This window comes from Cygnus atratus, chromosome 1 (genome assembly GCF_013377495.2).
Source record: "Cygnus atratus isolate AKBS03 ecotype Queensland, Australia chromosome 1, CAtr_DNAZoo_HiC_assembly, whole genome shotgun sequence".
Classification (NCBI taxonomy): Eukaryota; Metazoa; Chordata; class Aves; order Anseriformes; family Anatidae; genus Cygnus; species Cygnus atratus.
In genome coordinates this window covers 192,140,689-192,164,197 of record NC_066362.1, presented here as the reverse complement: position 1 = coordinate 192,164,197, position 23,509 = coordinate 192,140,689, and the positions used below count along the sequence as shown (strand labels likewise).

At 42.0% G+C, this 23,509-nt stretch overlaps 1 protein-coding gene across 2 annotated transcripts in view; it reads right to left on the bottom strand.

Moving 5' to 3' along the window:
- Positions 1 to 23,115, bottom strand: part of CWF19L2 (CWF19 like cell cycle control factor 2) — a 73,050-nt gene extending 49,935 nt beyond the window's left edge. Inside the window, exons 1-8 of one of the 2 annotated variants that reach the window (XM_035542638.2) lie at positions 22,980 to 23,115; positions 12,839 to 12,949; positions 12,012 to 12,131; positions 10,542 to 10,649; positions 8,216 to 8,335; positions 6,669 to 6,762; positions 5,415 to 5,530; positions 3,196 to 3,893 (exon numbers count right to left, since the gene is read on the bottom strand). In XM_035542638.2, coding sequence (XP_035398531.1) covers positions 3,196 to 3,893; positions 5,415 to 5,530; positions 6,669 to 6,762; positions 8,216 to 8,335; positions 10,542 to 10,649; positions 12,012 to 12,131; positions 12,839 to 12,949; positions 22,980 to 23,063 — 1,451 coding nt within the window. In that variant the 5' untranslated portion in view covers positions 23,064 to 23,115. The remainder of the gene's footprint in view (positions 1 to 3,195; positions 3,894 to 5,414; positions 5,531 to 6,668; positions 6,763 to 8,215; positions 8,336 to 10,541; positions 10,650 to 12,011; positions 12,132 to 12,838; positions 12,950 to 22,979) is intronic. The other variant, XM_050716900.1, reaches the window with a different exon arrangement.
- Positions 23,116 to 23,509: the final 394 nt, after the last annotated feature.

Here is a 23,509-nt window from a genome sequence, read left to right as displayed (position 1 = left end):
CCTCATCCAGATCATCGATAAAGATATTAAAGAGGACCGGCCCCAGTACCGAGCCCTGGGGGACACCACTTGTGACCAGCCTCCAACCAGATTTGACTCCATTCACCACAACTCTCTGGGCCCGGCTATCCAGCCAGTTTCTAACCCAGCAAAGCGTACGCCAGTCCAAGCCCCGAGCAGCCAGTTTCTTGAGGAGAATGTTGTGGGGAACGGTGTCAAAAGCCTTACTGAGGTCAAGGTAAACCACATCCACAGCCCTTCCCTCATCCACCAAGCGCGTCACTTTGTCATAGAAGGAGATCAGGTTCGTCAAGCAGGACCTGCCTTTCATAAACCCATGCTGACTGGGCCTGATCGCCTGCTTGCCCTGCAGGTGCCGCGTGATGACCCTCAAGATAATCTGCTCCATGAGCTTTCCTGGCACTGAGGTCAAACTGACAGGCCTATAGTTCCCCGGGTCTGCCCTCCGGCCCTTCTTATAGATGGGCGTCACATTGGCTAGCCGCCAGTCAACTGGGACCTCCCCCGATAGCCAGGACTGCCGATAAATGATGGAAAGCGGCTCGGCCAGCTCCTCCGCCAGTTCTTTCAGTACCCTCGGGTGCATCCCATCCGGCCCCATCGACTTGCGCACATCCAAGCTCCTTAGCAGGTCGCCAACCATTTCCTCATGAATAGCGAAGGCCACATCCTGCTCCCCATCCCCTTCCGCCATCTCAGGGCACTGGGTATCCAGAGAACAACCGGTATTGCCGCTAAAGACTGAGGCAAAGGCGGCATTAAGCACCTCAGCCCTTTCCTCATCCTTAGTAACTAGGTTTCCCCTCGCATCCAGTAAAGGATGGAGATTCTCCTTAGTCCTCCGTTTCGCGTTGATATATTTGTAAAAGGATTTTTTGTTGTCTTTAACGGCAGTAGCCAGGTTGAGCTCCAGATGAGCTTTGGCCTTTCTAATTTTCTCCCTGCACAGCCTCGCTACATCCTTGTAGTCCTCCTCAGCGGCCCGCCCTTTTTTCCAAAGATTATAAACCCTCTTTCTTCTGCTAAGCACAAGCCGCAACTCTCTGTTGAGCCAGGCCGGTCTTCTTCCACGCCGGCTCGTCTTTGGGCACGTGGGGACGGACCGCTCCTGTGCCGTTAAGATTTCCTTCTTGAGGAGCGCCCAGCCTTCCTGGACTCCTCTGCCCTTCAGAACCGCCTCCCAAGGGACTCGGCCAACCAGCGTCCTGAGCAGCTCAAAGTCAGCCCTCCGGAAGTCCAAGACAGCAGTTTTACTGGTCCCCTTCCTGGCCTCGCCAAGAACAGAGAACTCTACCATTTTGTGGTCACTCTGTCCAAGACAGTTTCCGACCACCACATCTCCCACCAGTCCTTCTCTGTTTGTGAAGAGAAGGTCTAGTGGGGCACCACCCCTGGTAGGTTCACTGACCAGCTGCGTCAGGAAGCTATCTCCCACGCTCTCCAGAAACCTCCTAGACTGCTTTCTCTGTGCCGTGTTGTGTTTCCAGGATATATCCGGGAAGTTGAAGTCCCCCACGAGGACAAGCGCCGACGATTTTGCAACTTCTTTCTGTCAGTTGCCTATAAAACTCCTCATCCGTCTCCTCATCCTGGTTCGGCGGTCTATAACAGACCCCGACCAGGACGCTAGCCTTGCCGGCCTTCCCGCGGATCCTAACCCACAGGGATTCAACCTTATCATTCCCAGCCTGGAGTTCCACAACATCAAAAGATTCTCTAATGTAGAGAGCCACGCCACCACCCCCTCTGTGCTGTCTGTCCCTCCTGAAGAGCCGATAGCCAGGCATTGCAGCACTCCAGTCGTGGGAGCGGTCCCACCACGTCTCCGTGATGGCAACCAAGTCGTAGCCTTCCTGCTGCACGATGGCTTCCAGCTCCTCCTGTTTGTTACCCATGCTGTGTGCATTAGTGTAGATGCACTTCAGCTGGGCCATCGCCTTCTTCCCCAGCCTAGCCATTGTTTCCCCCGGCACGGCTCCAACAAGCCTTGTTTGAGCCCCATCCCCCTTCTTGCCTAGTTTAAAGTTCTCTCTATGAGCCCCGCCAGCTCCTGGCCTAGGATCCGTTTTCCCCTTGGAGATAGGGACCCGTCTGGGGCCATCAGGCCGGGTGCCGAGTAAAGCTCCCCATGGTGAAAAAAACCAAAATTTCTGTGCTGGCACCAGCCTCTGAGCCACCTATTAACCACGTGAGCTTTCCATGTCCTCTCCGTCACTATATGACTATGATGTCACTATAATTTTTTACACAAATAAGTGACAGGAGCTTATCAGAAACAAGGAATTAATACCTGATTGCATTTCATCAACTGCTATTTCTGACTAAATCATATCAGCCACCTTACATACTCAGGCCAAGAATAATTAATTGTTCAACTTTCCCAAGCAGTTAAAGTCTACGTGCCAGCGTAACACCACCCTGACCCAAACGCTTTTGCACATGCTTAGCTACTATCAGAAAGATCTGAAGGAAACCATTCACAGTAATTACCAGACTACTCATATCCCAGGAAGAACCAGCAAGCTGGTAATAATGGAGAACAGGTGGCTTTGAGTAGAGTAACAGCTCAGTTGTCTGCAACTGATGTTTCTGACCACCTCTCCTTACTACTCTCCATTGCCTTTCAGTAAAGCAGGTCAGGCAGACTGAAATTCCCAATACATATTACCTTGAATTTTCCTCCCCATTCCGGTTCATTTTTTTTCTCATTTACAGAAAATACACTTTTCTAATCGGTACCTTCTACTATTTTTCATACACTATTACCTTAGCTTATAAGCATATCTCACAGGTGGCAAATCTATCCCTTGATGTAATGACTATGCTGCTAGTAAGCATTTCCTAACATTTAATCTTTGTCTTTCCTAAATCAAACAACAGATGAAACATGTTTTGTTTTTGTTTTGTTTGTTTGCTTGCTTGGGGCAGGGGGGGTGCTAAGAAGCCAATTTCACTGAAGTGTGCACTAACTTTATAAAGAAGCTGCAAAATAAACCATCACTGGCAGTTCTCAAACATGCTGAGGAGACAGAAGAAGTAGGGGTGTTCATTACTTCTAAACAGGTCCATTTTGGCTGCATCTAGATGGGAGGCTAGCGTCCTCCTAACCAAAGAGATCTGACCGTATAACTAATACTACACAAAGACAACACAGTTTTAGGTGTAGTAAAATACCTGGAACATGATGTTTTAGTATCAGATGATGTTTGTTTCTTCTCAGAGGTATCACCTTGGTACTCCTTTTGCGATTTCTCTTTTTCATCGCTTGGAGTTCTTTCACCATCAATTTTTGCCACAACATCTGATGACTTTTGATCAGACACTAATTGTTCATTGCTATCTTGTGGGTGTGTTTGTGTCCACAATGCAGTATCCTCACTAGGTTTTTGAAAACGACTGTTCAAAGAGCTATGAGCAGGCAGTTTTGAAGAGGACTGCTGTGGCTTGTAGTCCTTAGGTGCACTGTAAGATGATAAATCATCTTCAGAGGGTTTCAGAAATTTGTGTTTTATGTCACTTAGAGAGAGACTCTTTCCTTGACTTTGTTTTTCATCCATGTGTTTTTCAGCTTTGGAGCTGTAACCTCCCAGTTCTGAGTCTCTGCTACTGTGTCCACGTTTTTGGTCTTCTCTTGATCCATCTCTTTTGTAACCTCTGTCTTCTTGCATCCATCCCTTGTCATACCTCTCTCTCCTATGTCTCCCAAACATGTTCCTATCATCTTCGTGTTGTGTAGTGTTTTTCATATGCTGTTCTTTCTTCTCACTTTCTGAATAATCAGTTTTCTTCCATCTATCACCTCTATAATAATTTTCCTTTTTCGATGCAACTTTTTCAGCTGCTTCTAACCGTGACTGAAATGCCTCCATTGACTGCAAGAAAGAATAAAAACGTCATACTGCTTTTAAGATCATAGGGTATTGTAAAACTCTAAGAAGTATTACAAGAAAGGCACCATTCTGTGAAAATGAGTCACTGTGCAGAGCTATGAGCCATGGAGTGGAAAGGAAGACTAATACAAAAAAGAGAATTTATAGTCTAGTGTCTGAGGTGCTCTGTTGGGATGGCATTTTGATCCCTCCTCTTAGACTATTTCTAACTTCCATTTGGTGACTCTATAGTAAAGTGCTGAAGCACTCCTGGAAACAGGAGCCAAAGCCTCAGAACTGTCTCCTCCTGGTAACTTGGAGATTAGGTGCTTAAGCTAGAAGAAAGGCTTTCTCTTTCTCGCTCATGAACTTTACACTTAGGCTCACCAGATGCTCTGTTTCTATAGAACCAATGATGTTCCCACTAAACCATTTTATGATCCAGTTAAATTCTTAAAAACACAAGAGAGCAGGTTCAAAATATTTAGCTTGAAGCAGGCTTTGAATCTCTGTCTCTAGCTTTCTGGACAAATACTCTATCCATTAGGCAATTATACAAAATGCAGAGTGTTCCTCTTCCCTCTTTTGAGCTGAATTAAATGCCATCAATTACACGATTTTGCTCAAAACGTTACATACTGAGGTGCATCAGGGAAGGATCTCTTTCAATCACTACCCTGGTACCGCAGCAGCTAGAGTGTTCAGGTTGTTTGTACCTTAGTTTCTTGAAAAAGACTCTTAAAAATAATATTCTTTAAAATCAATCACACCAACAAATTTCCACCAGTGCTGACCCTGTTTGTTTTATCATTCAGGAGTGACAAGTATGAAGTCATACTGTCTTATCCAAGATTTCCACAAACAAGCCAACCTAACCAAAAAAAGAAAAAAAAAAACCATCACCACAGAAAACTCAAATATAGCACTATGGCTAACACATACTGAACTCCCCACACCTTTGACCAATGCTTTTAAGGTCCGTATTATAATATGCAGGGGGAACAGGCCTTAAAGAGTTAATAATGTTATGGCAGACAACACAATAGTCATCTAAATTCATTTTTAAACACTTCAGATGCAAGAACTTTTCTCAATACATCTGGACTGAGTAGATCACAAGTGGCCAGAAGATTCGTATCTGGTAGAATTTGACACAGCTCTCTAAATTATATTGACGTTACTATTATCCACAAACTATATGTGCAGGAGAAAAACTTATTTCCTAGCAAACATCATAATTTTGAAAGCACTCTAGTACTTTGTAACTCGGATCATTTGATGTTCCCAATGTAGAAGATAAGTATTTTAATATATCCTACAGAAAATCTTGATATTTAACAAAAGAGATACAAAATTAAGTTGGGTACCATTACACTGTTCATCACTTCAGAGAAGCTCAAAAGGCTGCTTTCTCCTGCTTCTTTCCTGTGTCTGACACTGCACGTTAAGTACATGTGCCTTGATATGAAAGTAACCTTTTCAAAGCATCTACTAATATGAAAAAAAAAATAATAAGAATTTTACCCCATATCTCTCAGCTACAATTTCCTCAACGTTGCGTTTCTCTCTCTCAGCCTGCTCCTTCATCCTTTGATACGATTTTCGTAACCAACTTAATCCAGCATCTTCTACCACCGTAACTAAAATATAAAACAATGAGAGATCATGGTTTTGTATTTCAGTAGTCACTCCTATTTAACAGTTACTCTGTATGTGACATTAAACCTTCACCAGAAGTTAATGTAAAAACTGAGAGGATGCAGAAGAAATATAGAAGGAATATAATAATGCAATTACATGTTTTTATAAGTCCATGCTGGATGTACCTCAGTCATACCTCTGATTTAATTTAAGCTTCTATATTTTGTCATGGAACACAACATACAAGACATGAGCAGCACAAGAGAATCTGTGGCATTATTATTCATTTATTTTTACTGAAGTTAAAGGAACTTCTCATGGTCTTCACCTTCTGTGCCCATTCTTTGGCATACTCTTCTGTACAAACAAGTGCATTTTCCTTCTCATAAAATTAACAAGTAACCCACTGTTTTTCATTTGAGAAGATAGCACAGGTCTTAACACTCAGGACACATACTCACCGATGCTCTTATAGATCGCTGATCTCTGCTACTCCTAAAAGTGGGCATGAGCCTAACGGTTTGCAGGACAGACTGCCCACAGGGAAAGGCTCCCAAAGAGAAATGTCAGGGACCCTATTGTTCCCTGTCGACAGAATACAAGGACCCTTCTTATCACAAAATAAATGTTTCATGACGTTATGAAAAACATTTTTCTAGATGGTCTTACTGGAAATAGACAGGATAACCCCAGAGTAAGGAAAAAAGGTTACAGAAATAATATTTTTCACAAATTGCATCTGTAATGTACTTCATTTTAATGTGACTCAGACTTCTGTAGTTGAGTATCTTAAAACTATAATTTGTATAATGGAATGAAAGGAACCAAATGAGATGACAAAAATGTATCTTGTCTTGGTTAAATGATGCTTCTTTCTTTTAATTAGTTCAAAATTGAGTATTTCTATGAAGATATTGAAGGTTAAACCACTCAAGATTAAAAACCAGTGAAGAGAAGCTCCGCAAAACAACGTAATATGATATTAACCTGATATGATATTAACCATTACTGATTTTCATTTATATTCTACTTTATTAATAATCCTATTACATCAACATTAGCAGGAACTTGGCAAGTAACCCAGAGACCACAGAGCTTATACAGAAATTTAAGATCATTAATGAAGTTGCTATTTACCTTTTTTAACTGAAGCTGATTCACCCTCTGTCGGTGGCAGACCTGTACCACCATCTTTCCAATAGGGGTTGAGTTCTCTCTCAGAAAGCATAGCCTAAAACAGAAAGAATATGAATGTGTGTACAGCATATGGTTTGTATTTTCGAGAATATCTGATAAACTTTGTGACACTTCTGTGGGAATAGAACAGCTTACTCATAACTTGTGCTGGCTAAAGAAAAGCGGAAATAAACATAGCTCTCCACCCCGAGTAAAAGCTCTCAAAAGACAAGCTTACTTGGCACCCATGTTACACAGAGATTTCCTGTTCAGCTTCATTGCCTATGTAGCAGTAATGTGCACTTGTGTCTGAAGGAGGGATATAGGGGCTCTTAGTTTTACCTCAAGTTCTTGTTTCTCTTTCTCCAACTAGATTGTTTATTGTGATTCTGTCAGCTGACTGCTATGGAAACAGGCAAGAAAGTCCACTGGAGAAAAGCCTGAATAGGCAACTCCTGCACCGATAAAATATTAAGTTTGTCTATGCTATATTTTCAACTCACCACCACCAGCAGCATGTTATATACACCTGTTGTACATATTGCTTTGGGGATCAAATAAAGGACATGCATTGCGGTGTAGGAAAGACAAAAGTATAAACCTGCATGGAAAGCAAGTGGTTTGGTGGGAGAGGATACAAAAATCATATTCTTCCAGGACCAAAAGTACATATAAACTGTCATTAACCACACAGTACATGCTGACATTCTGGTAATGGTCCTTCAACAGGTCAGAAAAAATGTTCAGCAAAATATTACCTCAAAAAATAAAAAGATTAATCTCTGTTCAAAATACAATAACTAAAGTGCCACGTGGCACACAAGAACAGTACTCCAGGTCAGTCTAGTTCTTAACAACACAACTGGAAAACCTAACAGTACCAAAAAGCTGTCATCAGCCACTATGTTTTCAGAACAGACCACACTGCATTTATAGAGCTGAATGAACAAATGAAAAAGCTAACAACTGTATGTAAATAGAACTAATTTAATAACTGCAATGCCTTCCCCGACTGTGCATCAACACACAGGAGGTTCAGAGTCCAACTACTGCATGAAAGGCACAGCAAATGTTCTGAATTATTTCTTCATGAAAAAACAGCCTCAGCACCTTATGCTTTAACACAGAAACTTAGGTGAGCTTTTATCACACAAAACAGTGCACCTCACACACACAACATGGGGAAGAAGAACAGACCAACAGTCTGTAACTAAACAAAACATCTCAGAAGCACTTCAAACATTACAGAACTTAGTACTTATTAAGCTGGCTTTCTTCTTACCCGTAAGACAACTAAGGACTTTTCTCCACAAGATAAGCCTGCTGTATGAATCCTTCCCATCCCAAACAGAACAAATACCTGATCAATTTAATAGAATCACTATCATACAGAATATCAGACATTAATTTAAATAATTTAATAACATAGAAACCTATGTATTTGAACCAATTTATTATACAAAATGTAGTAAAAATGTAGAAAATATTGGTATATTAATTCCTCCTACCTGCTCAATTTCTTGAGCTTTCTGTCGTTTCAGTATTTTTTCTTTCTCTCTTTCACTTTTGCAAGATGCTAGTGGCACAGTTTTCAAAGACACAAAGTCTAAATTCATCCATTCTTCTCTCTTAAAAAAAAGGTAGTAAGTAGTAGTAAAGTAAAAGTAGTCCAACCTAATACACAAAGAATCAGTGTTCGTACTTCCAAAAAAAATCCAACCAGTGCAACTAATGTCAAAAGCTACTGACAGTAAACAACACAGGTTTTACTAATATATATGAAATATTTTGATGAAAAGCAAATGTGATTTTAACACCTTCAGTCTTTTAATATTCATGCATTCAAGCATGATTTCATATCTTTCTGTAATTTGAAATAACCCTTCTCAATGTATTTATGACACTAGTAATATGCAAACCATATAGACAGCTTATTTTTTGCTTAAATGAACTCTGTACATCTAGACCAGTTCCTTTTCCATCATTATAGAATTTCACTTTGCTGCTTTTGTCTTCATGAACTCCTGCGTCTCTTCAAGCATATACAAAGCCTGCCATCAGTCACTGAGCACAGTTCATACCTGGGATATCTAGGCACCTAACAGCACCCTCAAATTAAACAGCTGTTCATCTAAATTCTATGGACTGTACCCACAATAGCAGGTAGATGCATTTACAAAACCTAAGCCAGATTGAGGGCATTTTAAAAATAAGGACTACTGTCTATAGAACAGCAGCATATAAACAACCTATTCAAATTTCAAACACTTCTTTATACACACAAAACCTCAAGCCTCAAAAGAAAGCAGTGACATACACATTATTAACAACTACTATGCAAAAGCAAGTGTTTGGAACTCTTCTATGTATATCATAGCAATTAAAATGAGAAGTCTACACCTATTTTGTATCTTCATGTATCTTCACGTCTCTTCATTAAAGTTCAAGTCTGAGTTGTCAATCTGAACAGATGCTGAATGGTACTATTTCTCCACTGCTCAGAAATTATATTAGACCACAGAACAGAGAGTTTTGGAGGTGAAGCGTAACACTCCACTTCTCAGATCTCCTCTAAGAAAGAGAGGGAACTGAAAAATAATCTATCTTCAAGTGATTCAATAGTTTCTACACCCACATTACTAAGCAACGTGGATCAACAGACACAGATCTGCAAGGGACATCTGAAGGTCATGAGGTCCCACCCCTGTTCAAGCAGGGACACCCAGAGCAGGCTGCCCAGGACCACGTCCAGGCGGCTTTTGGAGATCCCCAAGGAGGAGACCCCACAGCCTCTCTGGGCAGCCTGTGCCAGGGCTCCGTCACCCGCCCAGCACAGAAGTGCTGCCTGGTGCTCAGAGGGAGCCTCCTGGGTGCCCGGCTGTGCCCATGGCCTCCTGTCCTGGCACTGGGCACCACTGAGCAGAGCCTGGCTCCAAATTCTTCTATATATATGAAATGGGTTTAGTTGCTCCAAAATTGTTCCATGAAGTGATCCAAAAACACAGAAGGTAGGAACGACATGGAAATTCACTCCTCACTCAAAAGTAGACATGCCCAGAATGCACAGGACAAGTCACTTTATATAAGATATGCTTGGCAAAAATAGTGGCTTTACAGTATAAATTATCATGACACACATAAGGATTTATATTTTGTTATTATATAATTTAAAAAAATGATTCAGAGATCCTTTTTATTTTTCTTAACAACATACACAACTGCAGAATGAGAAACAAGAATAGAACTAGACACTAAACACAAAATCATCATTTTCACACAAATGAAAACATCATGACACTACATTTATGCAGCTAAGATTACAACAGTACAACTTCGTTAATGAGAATAAATGGTGCTTGCTGGGCACAGAATTCACCTAGGGAAATCAATAGGCCTTGATTCCATTATTATTGTTGGTGAAAAGTTCTGCACCTCCCTTCCTTATATCTGTATCACTGTAATTACTGCAGAAGCAAGAATTCATTCAACTGTAGAACACAGACCTAAATTATGCAGAAAAAGTTGCATCTCTAGTCAATACCTTTAAGTTGCCATTTTTGAGAAAATCAGGCCACGTTCCTAGAGCTTGAAAACAGGATGAAAGGAACTAATACTAGACAACTGCAAGTGTTGTACCTTGTTAAATACTACGTAACTATTAGATAAAGAAGTCTTCCATTGAATGAAATGTAACATTTACCCAGATAAACACAGAAATTTGTCTATCAAATAGTTTTTGTTCAATACATTGCAAAAGAACTGTCAAGAAACCTAAGCATGTTTCACATTTGGTCATGCTGAATCTATTTCTGGAATAGTTATCAGACTGCTCACCTGCAAGGAGGGTCCTTTCACAGCATCTGATTCCTTGTTGACCTTCCAAGCCTTTTCTGTGTTATCTGACTGTGACACATTTGACTCAACCCATTCAACTGAAGAATCCTAAATACAGAATTTAATATGAAGATCATCTTAAGATACACTGATAAAATTTATAATACTTATCAAGTACATAACTAGCCAAACTTGATGCTGATTGCTAAGCACTACTAATGTAATACTGTTTATTATTCTTAAATATTGATAATAAAAATGTAATTTTGATAGTCCCACAAGGAACTTGTTCCTTTACGATCAAAACATACTGCTACACTTCATGAGCACATCACCGTATGTAACACTAGTTCAGACCAGCAGTTGACTAGCAGCATAATGTTACTAAAGTTAAAACCATCAAAACAAAAACAGTAACTAATATTGTCATGGCATTACAAAAGCAAAATTTAAAAGGTCTATGTTCATTAATATGTTTTATATGAAAAAAGTAAACCAGTAACACAGTACAATCTAAAGCTCTTTACATGCTATCTTCTCCCATTTTCCTACCTGACCTCCTACACCTGCAAACCACGCACTGTGACTTCACACTTGAAGAAAACTTCATTGAATAGAATTTCTTTGCTATTTATATGAACCTGTTATCAGAAGAAGAGACTCTGGATCAAAGGAACCGGGATTGTGCTGTATCCTGGGACTCACTGATATGATTTGAGGAGTTTTGGTGACTCCCACTGTAAATGTGGGACATCTGTGGCATGGGTTACATCCCATACTCAAAGCACAGTTCAATTCTGATTGTCTGTCCCTGGAAAGTAAATCTCCTCATACTGCACGTTCATTCACTCAGTAAAGCAGGTTCTCTGAAAAGAACAATTACACTGCTACCAGACTTGCACCAAACCCCTAGGAAGGATGTTTTACAGAACGTGGCCAAAAAGCAGCACCCTGATTTGTAATGCAGTCTCTGTAATGTTTTGCCAGATGCAAAATCTGTACTGTCTACAGATGCAAATGCACAAGCCTACGCCTTCCTCTGGAAAAGTGTACAACTCCCAGCTGAATATCCATGGAAAAAGGCAGCAGTAATTCACGCTTAAAATCAAAGTCAAACGTGCAATTTTAGACACACTGTTCTATCACATACCACTGACTGCAAAGAATTATGAATTTTTCCAGTCTATCCTAGGAGTCCCCAAAAATCAAGATTTTTTTCCCCACATTTTCTCTGCTGAAAAACTGTAAATCCATTATTTCCTAATAAGTGAATTGAACATTTTAAAGTTCAGAGGCACTCACAGCATCTTCTGAATTGTTTAAGTACTTGGTAAATTAAAGAGAGAAACTTTGCCACAGTTTTTCCCAACAGAGTCAGTCTTAGTATTATTAACCATGTGTACCCACGGAGAATAAAACAGTGCAGGTTTTTAAAGTATCATTTGAAACACTTTAAAGTTTGTTACTTACTGAAGAACTATCACTGAAGTCATCCTTCTTTTCAGATTTTTGTTTTTTACTTTTCTTCTTTTCTTTCTTAGATTTTTTTGAATGCTTATCCTTTTTCTTTTTTTTCTGCACAGAATGTTCCTACAAGTAAATGTTTGTAAATGAGATTCAGTAAACCAAATCGCCCACACACAAGACAAACAATCACAACTTACTTACCAAGCCACACCGAGAAAGGTAAAACACACGGCTGGTCATAGCTACATTTTACTTCTACTACCCTCTCTCTTCACCTTGGGGTGGAGGGGAGCGGGGGGAATATGCTATGCCTCACACCCATAACCAACTCCCCTCCCAGTAGAACCTTTTCACTGGAACTAAGGCACTACAACTCCACATAGAAGGTCATCTACATTATGTTTGTTTCAGTCAGATCAATTTCCTCAGGAATGACTCCAACAATGCGTGTGCCCTCTGTTGAAGTATCTGTACAAGTTTCTAAACTAATACTTCAGGATGTGATATTGGGTGGTTCCATTACAGCTTCTCCTGTGAATTACCACGCAGGGGCTTACTACCAAGTCTCGGGTCCTCCAGATTTCTTCCCTATTCTCATCTGGTAGTGCTTGCTCATCTGCATGTGGTAGAAATTAAGGCTGGAATTGAATGACTAGTTTTATTTCCTCTGAGTAAAAGATTATTTCCACTTAAAATAAGCTAATTTTGAAGCATAAGGAATTCAGAAACTGGGAGGTTTTCTGTAGCACCTTAAAGCCCTCAAAGCTTCCTGTTCATACAGACATGCTGCAGAGCCAACAACACAATTCAATGACGTACAGTTGCATCACCTTTCCCAGTTGTTCCACCCGTTCATTCACCTCAGGAAGCATCCACGTATCTTCACCTCGCAGATGTTTTTTCAGCTTGCGCCTCTCCTCCTTCTCATAATTAATTTTGGCCTAAGACAAACAGAGAAGAAAAATTACCAAATGGAGTTAATAGCATTAAGTACAGACACCTTTGTAAGCCACGTTGACACAATCACACACAGTTTTAAGGACCGTACTTGAGAATTTCTCCTTTCAGAGGACAGCAATAAAAATACTTTAGGATTACGTTTTAGCTGAGTTTCCCATTTAGCATATTATGCACGCTCCTTCCTCAAGCTACAGCTTTGCAGCTCCTCTAGCACTGATTTCCTCCTACCATCCTCAGTAAGTGAGGCAACGACATTCAACTTCCACTCTTATTTCAGCGAAATCTTCTCTTCTTACAGCCTTCGTGAACTGCATACAATATGTATATGATACAGTGGACTTACCTTCTGATTTTCTACTTCAAATAATTACCTGGGCAATTACACCACTGCCAAGCACAGCTCACTCTCTATTAATTTTAAAAGTAAGCACTAGCAAGTCTATCTTCATGCACATTCATCCTTAGAAGTATCTCAGTCAGGTGCAAAATTTGGATTGCAGAAGTGCAAGCTCTCAAGAAGCACAGAAGTGCTGGCACTGTGGGCTGCCAGACGTTCTACCCCTTCTGGTTATGGAGAGAAAAACAGGAATATTTTTACCACTACTTCGGAAAAATTAATAACCACTGTAGCTTCAACTCCTGAAAAGGACTCCTGTAAACTATGTGAATAAAATAAGGACCTTTCCAGCCACTGAAGTTTCCTCTATTGCATTCAAAACAAGCCTGGTTTTCACAAACAAGTTCCCGCAAACATAATTTGCCATTATGAAAACTGTTTATCCCAAAATGCAATCATCACACTTGATTAAGCAGGAAAAATTTTATATTATTACAACTCTACTTCTGCAGTGTTTTCAACTGCTTGAGATAAACCATGCAAGTTTTACAAAAGTCAAAGCAAAAGCTGAAAGTGGAATTGGGTTTTCTTCCTGAGTCACGGAGTTTTACCAGACAGCCTTTGCAATGGTAAACCAGGAGACTGCACACAAGAAGAGTGACAATGTTACATAGTGGGAAGCGACTGTGTCCTTTCACACATTACAAAAGTATCAAACCGTAAAATCATTCTCTAGACCCTTTTCTGTTTCCTCTTCAAGTCTTCCCCCTGAGCATCATTCACTGTTCTCCTTCCTGTATTTACTCCCCTGCCGCCCTCCAAGCCCATCTCTGCTTCACATTTCAGACATTTTCTTTTTAATTTGGAGCAGGAGAGGGGGTCCCTTTCAATTAGCATTCTCATTTATTTTGCATTACTTCTTCATATTTGCTGTTGTTTTTTTGTTTTGTTTTGTTTTCCTGTGTTTTAGGCTCTTACCCTCCTCTGTAATAAAAAAGTGTATTTTAAATGAAATTACTATTTCCCTCATGTTGCAAAATTTACAAATATACCTTGAGTTAAATGAAGCTAACGTTACAAATAAGGTACAAAGGAAAATTTTATCCCTTTGATTAGATCTACAAATAAGAAAAAAAAACCACAGGCAGTATTTATGCAAAGGAGATACGTGATCCTAATAAAAGTGGCTGATCACAGCTTTGGCTGAAGTGCACAAATCCATATTCAGGACACAGAACGACTTGAGGTCAGCATTAAGCTGCAGACTGCTGTCTCCCAAATTCTGGCTGGAACAGGCTTGCGCGAGATGAGTCTGTAGTGGCAATACCACCGCACTGCTAAAAAGAGGGAGGCACAAAAGCAGCAGCCTAAAGTTGGTTCTTCTTACACCGAGATACTATAGAAGATTCGTAACAATATCCATACACAAAAGACAAAGCTGCCTGGTGATTTAGAAAGACTAAAAAAGATACATTTTCACCTGAATTATCAATTTAACACCCAGCTAGAAAGCCAGAAGCAACAACCTCTGATCCTTCCAATTGCTAAAAACTATTTATCTCTCTCTACCACCAAATTACAATATTTATTTTTATGGCTGGTGAATGTTTTCCCCTCACAGCACACCCCTAATTATTTAAAGTGTCACCAGGGAGGAGGTGATTTGTCTGCATTACTTTATTAGCTCCAAACGTCCTTTCTGTTCCACTTGCCTTTTATAATCAATCACGCAGGGCTTACTAGCGTCCATCTATTTTTTCTTCCTTTTCTACATTTTATAATTAAGTCCGCTGTCAGCCTTATTCTATGCTACGAAGGCCAACTAATAGTTTCGCAGCTCTCAACCCACAGCAGTTCAAGCCTCTACTTCAAATGAAGGTTCATTAATACAATTTACCCTTTTGCCTTTATAGACAAGCACTTAACATTTGGTACATTTTAGGTTGCCACCGCAACAACATTGCTAAGCTTCCTCCTGGGGGCTGGAACTAGATGATCTTTAAGGCCCCTTCCAACCCAAACCATTTTATGATTCTCCATAAATAGAGGATGTCTCATTTCTGAAATAACTCTGCTGCCAAGTAATGTATTAATTCTGCAAGTGGCAGAGCACACCAAACACAGAGGACCACTAAAAGCAACTAGCTAGCAAGAAGGGCAAGCATTATACTTCATTACATACTTCTGCAGTACCCTAATAAAGTTGCTCGGTCCCATTTGCAGCAGGCACGAGGTGAAGTCTAACGCTGGCAAAGCTCTCTGCGAGGTCTGTCAGTGTCATATAAGGAATCACTTTAGAGCACTAGGTTAGTACTGCTTGCCGAGGCAGCAGAGCAAACTCTTTGCAGCCTTTACCACATGCAGGCCAAAGGATCTTGGATTTCACAGTCCCATCTGAGAGAGGAAGGAAATCAAGTTCAGGGAAATTGCTTTCTAGTTTTCATTACGGAGCTGAGGCAGGTCATGAGTCCCGGCCCGCAGGGCTGCTAACCACAGTAATTGCTGCGTGAAGTAAAAAACTCGTTCTCAACAGCCTGTAATGCACAAAACACCAAAAGCTGCAAACATTACAGCATGTCATTCCAGGAGGCAGCAGCAGAAAGGCTCAAACGCACCGCCAGTGGGCAAAGTCTGTAGGGCACCCGATAATTAGAGGTTGCTACAGGACAGTACCTCACAGATGTCCAGAAGTGGGCACGCCTCACCTAGGGCTCACTCCCTCTCCAGCACACCAAAACCCTGACCACCAACACCCTTTCCTTTCAACACTCTGTTTGGCATTTCAGCTCTCACCAAGGCCACTGAAAGCTGTCCACACCACAACAGAGGCTACGCAGTTTCCCTTCTTTAAGTGTGGACAACCTCTGGCATTTCAGGGTAAGATGGTAAACATCACCATAGAACAGTCAACTTCCCCATTCAAAAGAAGGAAAAAAATCACTTTTCTTCCAAGTAACAATCAGAAGAAGTTCCGCAGCACACCACTAGATCAATACAGCATGACAGAGACAAGCGACAAGGAAACCAAGCTGCTCTCACGGCCAGCTGCCATGGAAGGGCAGGGCTCCACTCCCACACCTCCTCCACGCTCCCACCCCATATGTTCCCACTATTCTCCTTCCATTTCCCTGCCTGTCGCTGTACTCTGGCCTCAGGGGGAAGCCACTTCGAGAACTACCCCGACAGAAAATGCACCCCACCAAGAGCAGGGTACAGCTTCGTGCACAACAAGCTTCCAAGCTGGCCCTCGGACAAGGTCTTGAAGGCTACCAGTTTCCCTGCAAATAAGAAGAAAAAGGATGGGCACTTGGGGTCCTGGGAGAAAGGAGTGTGGAAAAACTCCTTTTGGCAACAGCTTTCTGTTAGGCAAGTTCAAAAGAGAAAACGCCTAGCCCATAAGATATCAAAACACGGCACCCAAAATCTAAACACTGAGCTTTAATTTCTAATTTCAGAACTATCTCCTGTCCTACCATACAACTGGTCCCATCCATTTGCCACTTCTGATATTAAGCTGTCAGAAAGGTCGCTGTGGCCGGTGTTGCTCTCCCAACTTGCACCACAACAAAGCTCAGGGCTGGAAAGGCCTGGTTACGTGAGCGCACATCTCCAGGGAGCCTGAACATACCCCTTTCCCACCGTCCCAATGCTCCTACACCAGTTCTCCAGCTGAACATGCCGATTTTCATGAACACTTACTGCTTTTCCTACCCTCAGTATTCTGATTAACCTTCCACCCGTGAAGCTTTACCAAGGAGGGCATGCAAAAGGGCTCAGCTTCCACCCCAAGCTGCCAAAGCAGAGCTGTGCCAGGCTGCTGGTAACCTCCACCTGCTCCAGCCGTGCCAGCTGGAAACATCACTGCTCTCTGCCATCTCCACCTGCCAAAGGGTGCACAAGACAGATCACTGATAAGATTTAAAACATTCAAGCTCCTCGTGATCGGCAACCACCACAGAACACAGCTTAAAGTAGAGGCTAGAGAACTCACAGCCAAGAGCACCCTAAAGGAAGGACTCGCAGAGCCTGACAGTGAAGGCAGCAGCAGGGCTCTGAGTAACCTGGCTGTTCAACCAGAGGCACTGCTTGCAAAAATGCATATCGAAGTGGTTTATAAGAAGTCTGAAAGTCTTCTGTGAAAAGGCAGTATTCCTTTCTCACTGCCATTACTCCTCTAATTTTAGTCAAAAATGTGGGTGCGGTACCACTGACACGCTAATTCCCTTTGGAAGAGCGTCAGGGATGTAACGCTCCATCACGGACTTAGAGGGCAAGAGCAAGAAAGGGGAGCTCAGTGTTACTGCACAGAAGCAGCTTCCAACAAATAATACCTTTATAACCTGGAACGGTGAGGTGCTTTCCTATTAATTTCCATCTTACAAGAAGCTCCTGTAATTTTCTGTTAAAAACTGAAGTGTCGGCTGCTGCCAAAGCGTTCCACCACCTCTGCAAATCCTAGTCATCGCAACAACCCGGCAGCTCTTCTGAGGAAATACCTAACCATACCTTAGGAGAACATGCTGATTTCATGGCTTATCTGGAGGTCAAAGACAGTGCATTATTGCTACTTTTTTATTATTTATTTAGGCTGTATTTTCAAAGAAAATAAATAAAAAATGTAAAATACAAATAAATGTAGAATTCTGAGTCAAAAGCAAACACATTCCTAATTATATTGGATTACATATCTCAAAATTTCTTCAGAAATCTGAAGGAGTAAAATTAAAACACACCATTTCTTGTTTGTGCCACAAACCTGTTTCGAAGAATCACTTCATTTATATCGTTTCATGAACGTCTTATTTGTTTAAAATACTGAGTTCTCATTTACTTACACGTCTTTTTTTTTTAATCCCTCTGTATTGCTACCAAGAGAAACTCGCAATCTCTCAACCATCCCTAATGATTAAAAGACAATTTCTGCATAAGCAATGGCCAAATCACATCAGCCTCAGAGACCAATGAGTGAAAGACTCAAGGTCCAACTCACAGAGCTGTAACACTGAAAGACAAAAATACACATAGTAGCACAGATTCAGGGACTAATTCAAAATTGAATTATTGCCAGTATTTAAAAAAAAAAAAATATATGCATTCATATCTAGGAAAAGTACACGTCCCTGCACTTACCCAAACATCTATCAAATTATCTTCTCCTTCTAAACTCGCAAACTGAAACAGTAGTATCATGAACATATCATACTCATCAAAACAAGATGCTATTTCTGGAGCTTGATAACAATTTGCATGTCAACACTTAATTATTTGATTACTGATCATTATCCATAAACATTACCAGCTGCTGGGGTTTGAGAAATGCAGTTGGGAGGACAGACTACACAAATAAGAGATACATTTCCAAAATTTAAAAGAGAAATCTCAATCAATGGGTTGGTTTGATTTGCAAAAGAAGTAGGATAAAATCAAAACCAGTAAAACCAGGAAAATGTAATTAAAAAAAAAAAAAAAAGGTCAGCAAGAAGCAACTTCTTCTGTCCAGCTTGTTTTAACAATAAAAGGTAATAAATCAATTCTACAACTGTTTCAAAATTTGTAATATATTTAATCTCTTGACTTTTGTGGATGTGCAACTTGCAAATAGAAAAGGGTGAGCTGATCCCAGCGTCTTCTTGTGAGCTCAGTGATTTTGGCAGAATTGCTTCTGAAGATACAGCAGAGTTCCCCTGGACTCCTCACTGTCCTAGCTATCAAGAAACAGATGGTATTGGTGACCAGGGTTAAAGGTTTCCTTTTCTTCATTGCCCCAACTACATTCTCTATAGAACAGAAGACAGACTAAAATTTTTCAATATTTTATAATCACAAGCTGAGTAATTATATTTATAATAAGTAAATTTATATTTACAAGTACAGGTTATATTTCATAATTAAGGTGAGTCAGTTCAACATCTTGTCCTTCAGAAACGGAACTGAAGTGTTTATGTTCATGTCCATAAACCTCCAAGATTATTAGGAGTGAACACTCAAAGACATATGCAGCTTCCCAGTTACCTCTCCCAAAACAAACAGCAGGAGCTTCCAAGACTGCAACCACCAAATAAATGCCCTGAGAACATGAGCCACAAGCTAAGAGTCACTGCTATACTACCACCCTGACACAAAGACCTCCAAACCTCCACTGGGCCTCCTGCTCCTTTTTTTAAGCCACGCATACTGCTGTAAGTCTGTCAAACTAAGCCCATCTCTTTCTTGCCTTCACGAGCAAGAGGGTCAAAGCTCACAAAGATGAAGTCTTGCAGTAGTTTCCTTCCAATTCTGCTCTGCTCCTACAGCAACATGCAGTCTGACCATAATCAGATTAATCTAAGTAAAGCAGAGAAAGTCAACACATTTAAAATATTAATCAAAACTCACTTGTCAATATTATCAATTATGTACACATTAATCAACATACTAACATCTTTAGGAGTTCACAAAACCAGAAATACTTTGTTTTCTACAAATGAGGACTGTTTACCTTCCCCAATAAGGAAAACCAAACCACCAATTTGTCATTTGCAATTTTTCCTGCCTAAAACTTCAGGCAGAGTACCACTGAGTTCTTTTAATTTGTCTCTCTCCTGCTGTCTTCTTTTCTGAGCAGACAGTGAAAAGAAAAAAAAAAAGACCACTAAACTGCTTTTAACATCATTCAAAAGAGAGTTTATTAAGGAAGTTCAAAAAAAATTGAGTTCAAACTCCACTGAGTATTGGCTATTGCTAGATGTAATGTGTAATGATTTCCTTTGTTCTTCGTTCCTAATAATCTCTACCACTTGAATAGCTTTTGAATGAGCAATGATACAGCATCTTTATAGATCAATATTTCTTCCCAGTTATTACTTTTGAGTGATAAAAATTAATTGTGAGCACTGTTGTATACAGAAAATTAGAGTTGCCTTCCTCGCACATACTGCCTTACTCTCACCTACATTTAGGAAGTAGAGAGATAAAATTCAATCAGTCAATGCTATCTTGAAATATCCTTCTGGAACACAAGTCCTATGAGGAGCGGCTGAGGGAACTGGAATTTAGTCTGGAGAAGAGGAGGCTCAGGGGAGACCTTATTGCTCTCTACAACTACCTGAAAGGAAGCTGTGGGGAGCTGGGGGTCGGCCTCTTCTCACAGAAAACTAGTGATAGGACTAGAGGGAATGGCCTCAAGTTGTGCCAGGGGAGGTTCAGGTTGGAAATGAGGAGACATTTCTTCTCAGAAAGAGCAGTCAGGCATTGGGATGGGTTGCCCAGGGAGGTGGTGGAGTCACCGTCCCTGGGGGTGTTCAAGGAAAGGTTGGACCTGGTGCTTAGGGACACGGTTTAGTGGGTGACGTTGGTGGTAAGGGGATGGCTGGACCAGACGAGTTTTGGAGGTCTTTTCCAACCTTAATGAGTCTATGATTCTATCACATCCTTCTGCAATTATTTGCTGTGTATTTTTTGTTAATAAAAGGCAAGAGTATTTCCTCCACTGAAGTCGTGATTTAGAACACAAGATTAATACCTCAAGTGGTACAGAAAGAGAGAGGTAGAATTTGTGCATTTGGTTTTATTTAGCACTGCAAAAAAAGTTGTGGGTACCTTTTTTTTTTTTTTTTTTTTTTTTTAATATTTCCACCTAGGAATAAAACGTATTCATGGCATTTTAAAAACAAGCTGAATAATATAACAACACTGTTTCTTGGTCAAATTGAAGAAAAAAAATAATGAAATTCGACATAGCATATCTTGTAATATAGCACAACTTACTGGTAAGAAAAGAAAAATTCAGATTTTGTTCCAACCTAAAATCTCAAAATCAGATTTTCTATTATTCTCCAGCAAGGCTGATGAGCAGCATCTAAAACCTAGAGGAATGTGTCAACACTTAGAGTTAGGACCCATGAAGCTACATTACCATCAAAGACCTCTTGAGACATATCCCAAGAGCAAGAATCGCAGCCATTACAGCCAAAATATCATGCTTTCTAGCACCAGCTCAGCCTCTGCCAAAGCCACCTTCATCCCGTGCCCCCCTGCATCCCCTGTATGAGTAAAAGCCCTCATCACCAGCTTCAGCTTTTTCTCCATAGGAGCAGCTTTAGTTTCACTGCTGTCCCAGAATTTAGAGTTAGTTTAGTGATGACAGGTTAAATTTTTCCACAGATCGCAGCATATTTAATATCACCATCCAGTTACTACAAAAACATCATAGAAGTGTTTAATGCTGTATCTCTTACTTAAAGTCAATAGTATTTTAGAGATATTTAGAAGACGTAAAAAGCCATCCACAGACATTTGGAAAGACTAAGTTACGTCAAAAGTTTTAAACAACACCCTCACAGAACAAGAACACTTCTATTTCACATTACACTGCTGATGCAAGTAGAAGCAAAGAAAAAAAAAAGAGAAAAATTATTATTTGATATTGATAAACTACTCTAACAATGCCTGACAGTGTAAAATGTTTCTACAAAGAGAGCTGCACGTTCCCAAACAGCTTGCTGTATGAGAAGGGGTAAAGCAGGATAATGGTACCCTACTTAAGTTTCACTTTCTTTAAGAATATTTTGTGGACATCCAAGAGTTTGAACTGGGCAAAGGAGCACTCCTAACACTATTATTACACAGCGATTTAAACAGAGCAGAACGTGCAAAATACATATTAATAACACATACACAAAAAAAAAATCAGCAGTAAAATATGATTTATTGCTAAGTGAAAGGCCATTCCCTCCAGCTGCTGGTAAGAAGAGGGGAACATACATTGTCCCAGACCTGTGCAGTCACAGAAGGGAAGCCCCGCTGCTTAGGAACAGCTCCCTGTGGACTCCGGGAGACACCCACATGTTACCTAAAGCCCCCTCTCTGCCTTCTGCTTTGAGAAGTGGGAAAAGACACCAGCACCAGGCCAGTCAGGCCACTTCGCCACTGCTCCAGAAACACCTTTGTCCGGTCGGGTTTGTCTGCTGCTGACTTCAGCCCTCCTTCTCTCCCAAGCCACCTCACACTCCTCCCGTGCCCTGCCCTCCCCTTACACTTAGCCTTCTGTGTAGTTATCCCCCGCTCCTTAGACTTCATAACGAGCCACGTTTTTGTACCAGTGTGTGATTTACAATTTTACCACTTGCTCTGCCTACGAGTCACAAAACAAGGATCGGCAGCCAAACACTGTGCAGGCAGACTTTGAATAAAACACACGGCGATGAGGACAGGCCACCAGGTCAGGGCAACTCCAGAAAAGCACCCGTGAGAGGGCTGCTGCAGCTGGGAGGCCCAGCAGGAGCCCTCCTGCCCCCCAAGGCCTTCCTGCCCTGCTCCTTCTGCCCGAGCTGTGGCTGCAGCGTGGCTGCCATGGCACAGCCCCGGCCCCTCGGCAAGGGCCGAGCTGCTGCCCCGTGTCTCAGGGGAAGGAAGGGCTGAGAGCCGGGGCAGATTAGCCCAGAGAAGAGAAGGCTCGTAGGATCTCATAAAAGCACACAAACACCCGAGCAGAAAGCGTAAAGCAGGCAGAGGCGGGCTCTCGGCGGCGCCTTACGGCCAGCCCGGCCCCACCACCCAGCACAACCCCCATGAAATCATTCGGCGGCCAGCCCCTGCCCGTCCCCCGCTCCCCCCGGCCCCCCCCGTGCTCCTCCACCCGCCCCCAGCCCGGGGCCGAGGGGCTGGAGGCTCCCCCCGGGGGCCGGGCCGCCCACCTCCGCCAGCAGCTCCTCCCGCTGCTGCCGCCGCTGCTCCTTGAGCGCCGCCAGGCTCGCCTCGCTCTGCCAGCCCGACGCCATTTCGGGCCCCCGCGGAGCCGGGCCGGGCGGGAGGCGGGCACTGTGCGGCGGAACGGGAACCGGGCAACGGCGGGGCCCCGCCCGGCGATGGAGCGAGCAGCGCCCCGCACGGGTCGGCCCCGGGCACGCAGCGCAGCGCCTGAGCCCCGCGGCGGGGTTGGGAGCACGGGACCTGCAGGGGTCGGGTCCTGGACCCCGCCGGCCTTCAGCCGCGGCACCTTCAGGCTCGGGGTGGTTTTCCCCGGGGTTTTACACGGCTGGGGAGCTGAGCTTCGCCACCGCTGCTCTCTCACCCCTCCATCAATAGGAAAGGGGAGAAAATACAATGGAAAGAGCTCAAGGGTTGAGATAAGGACAGGGAGATTTCTCAGTAAGTATCATCACAGGCAAAAGAGACTCAGAATAGGGAGATTACTAAAACTTATTACCTATTAATAACGAGCTAG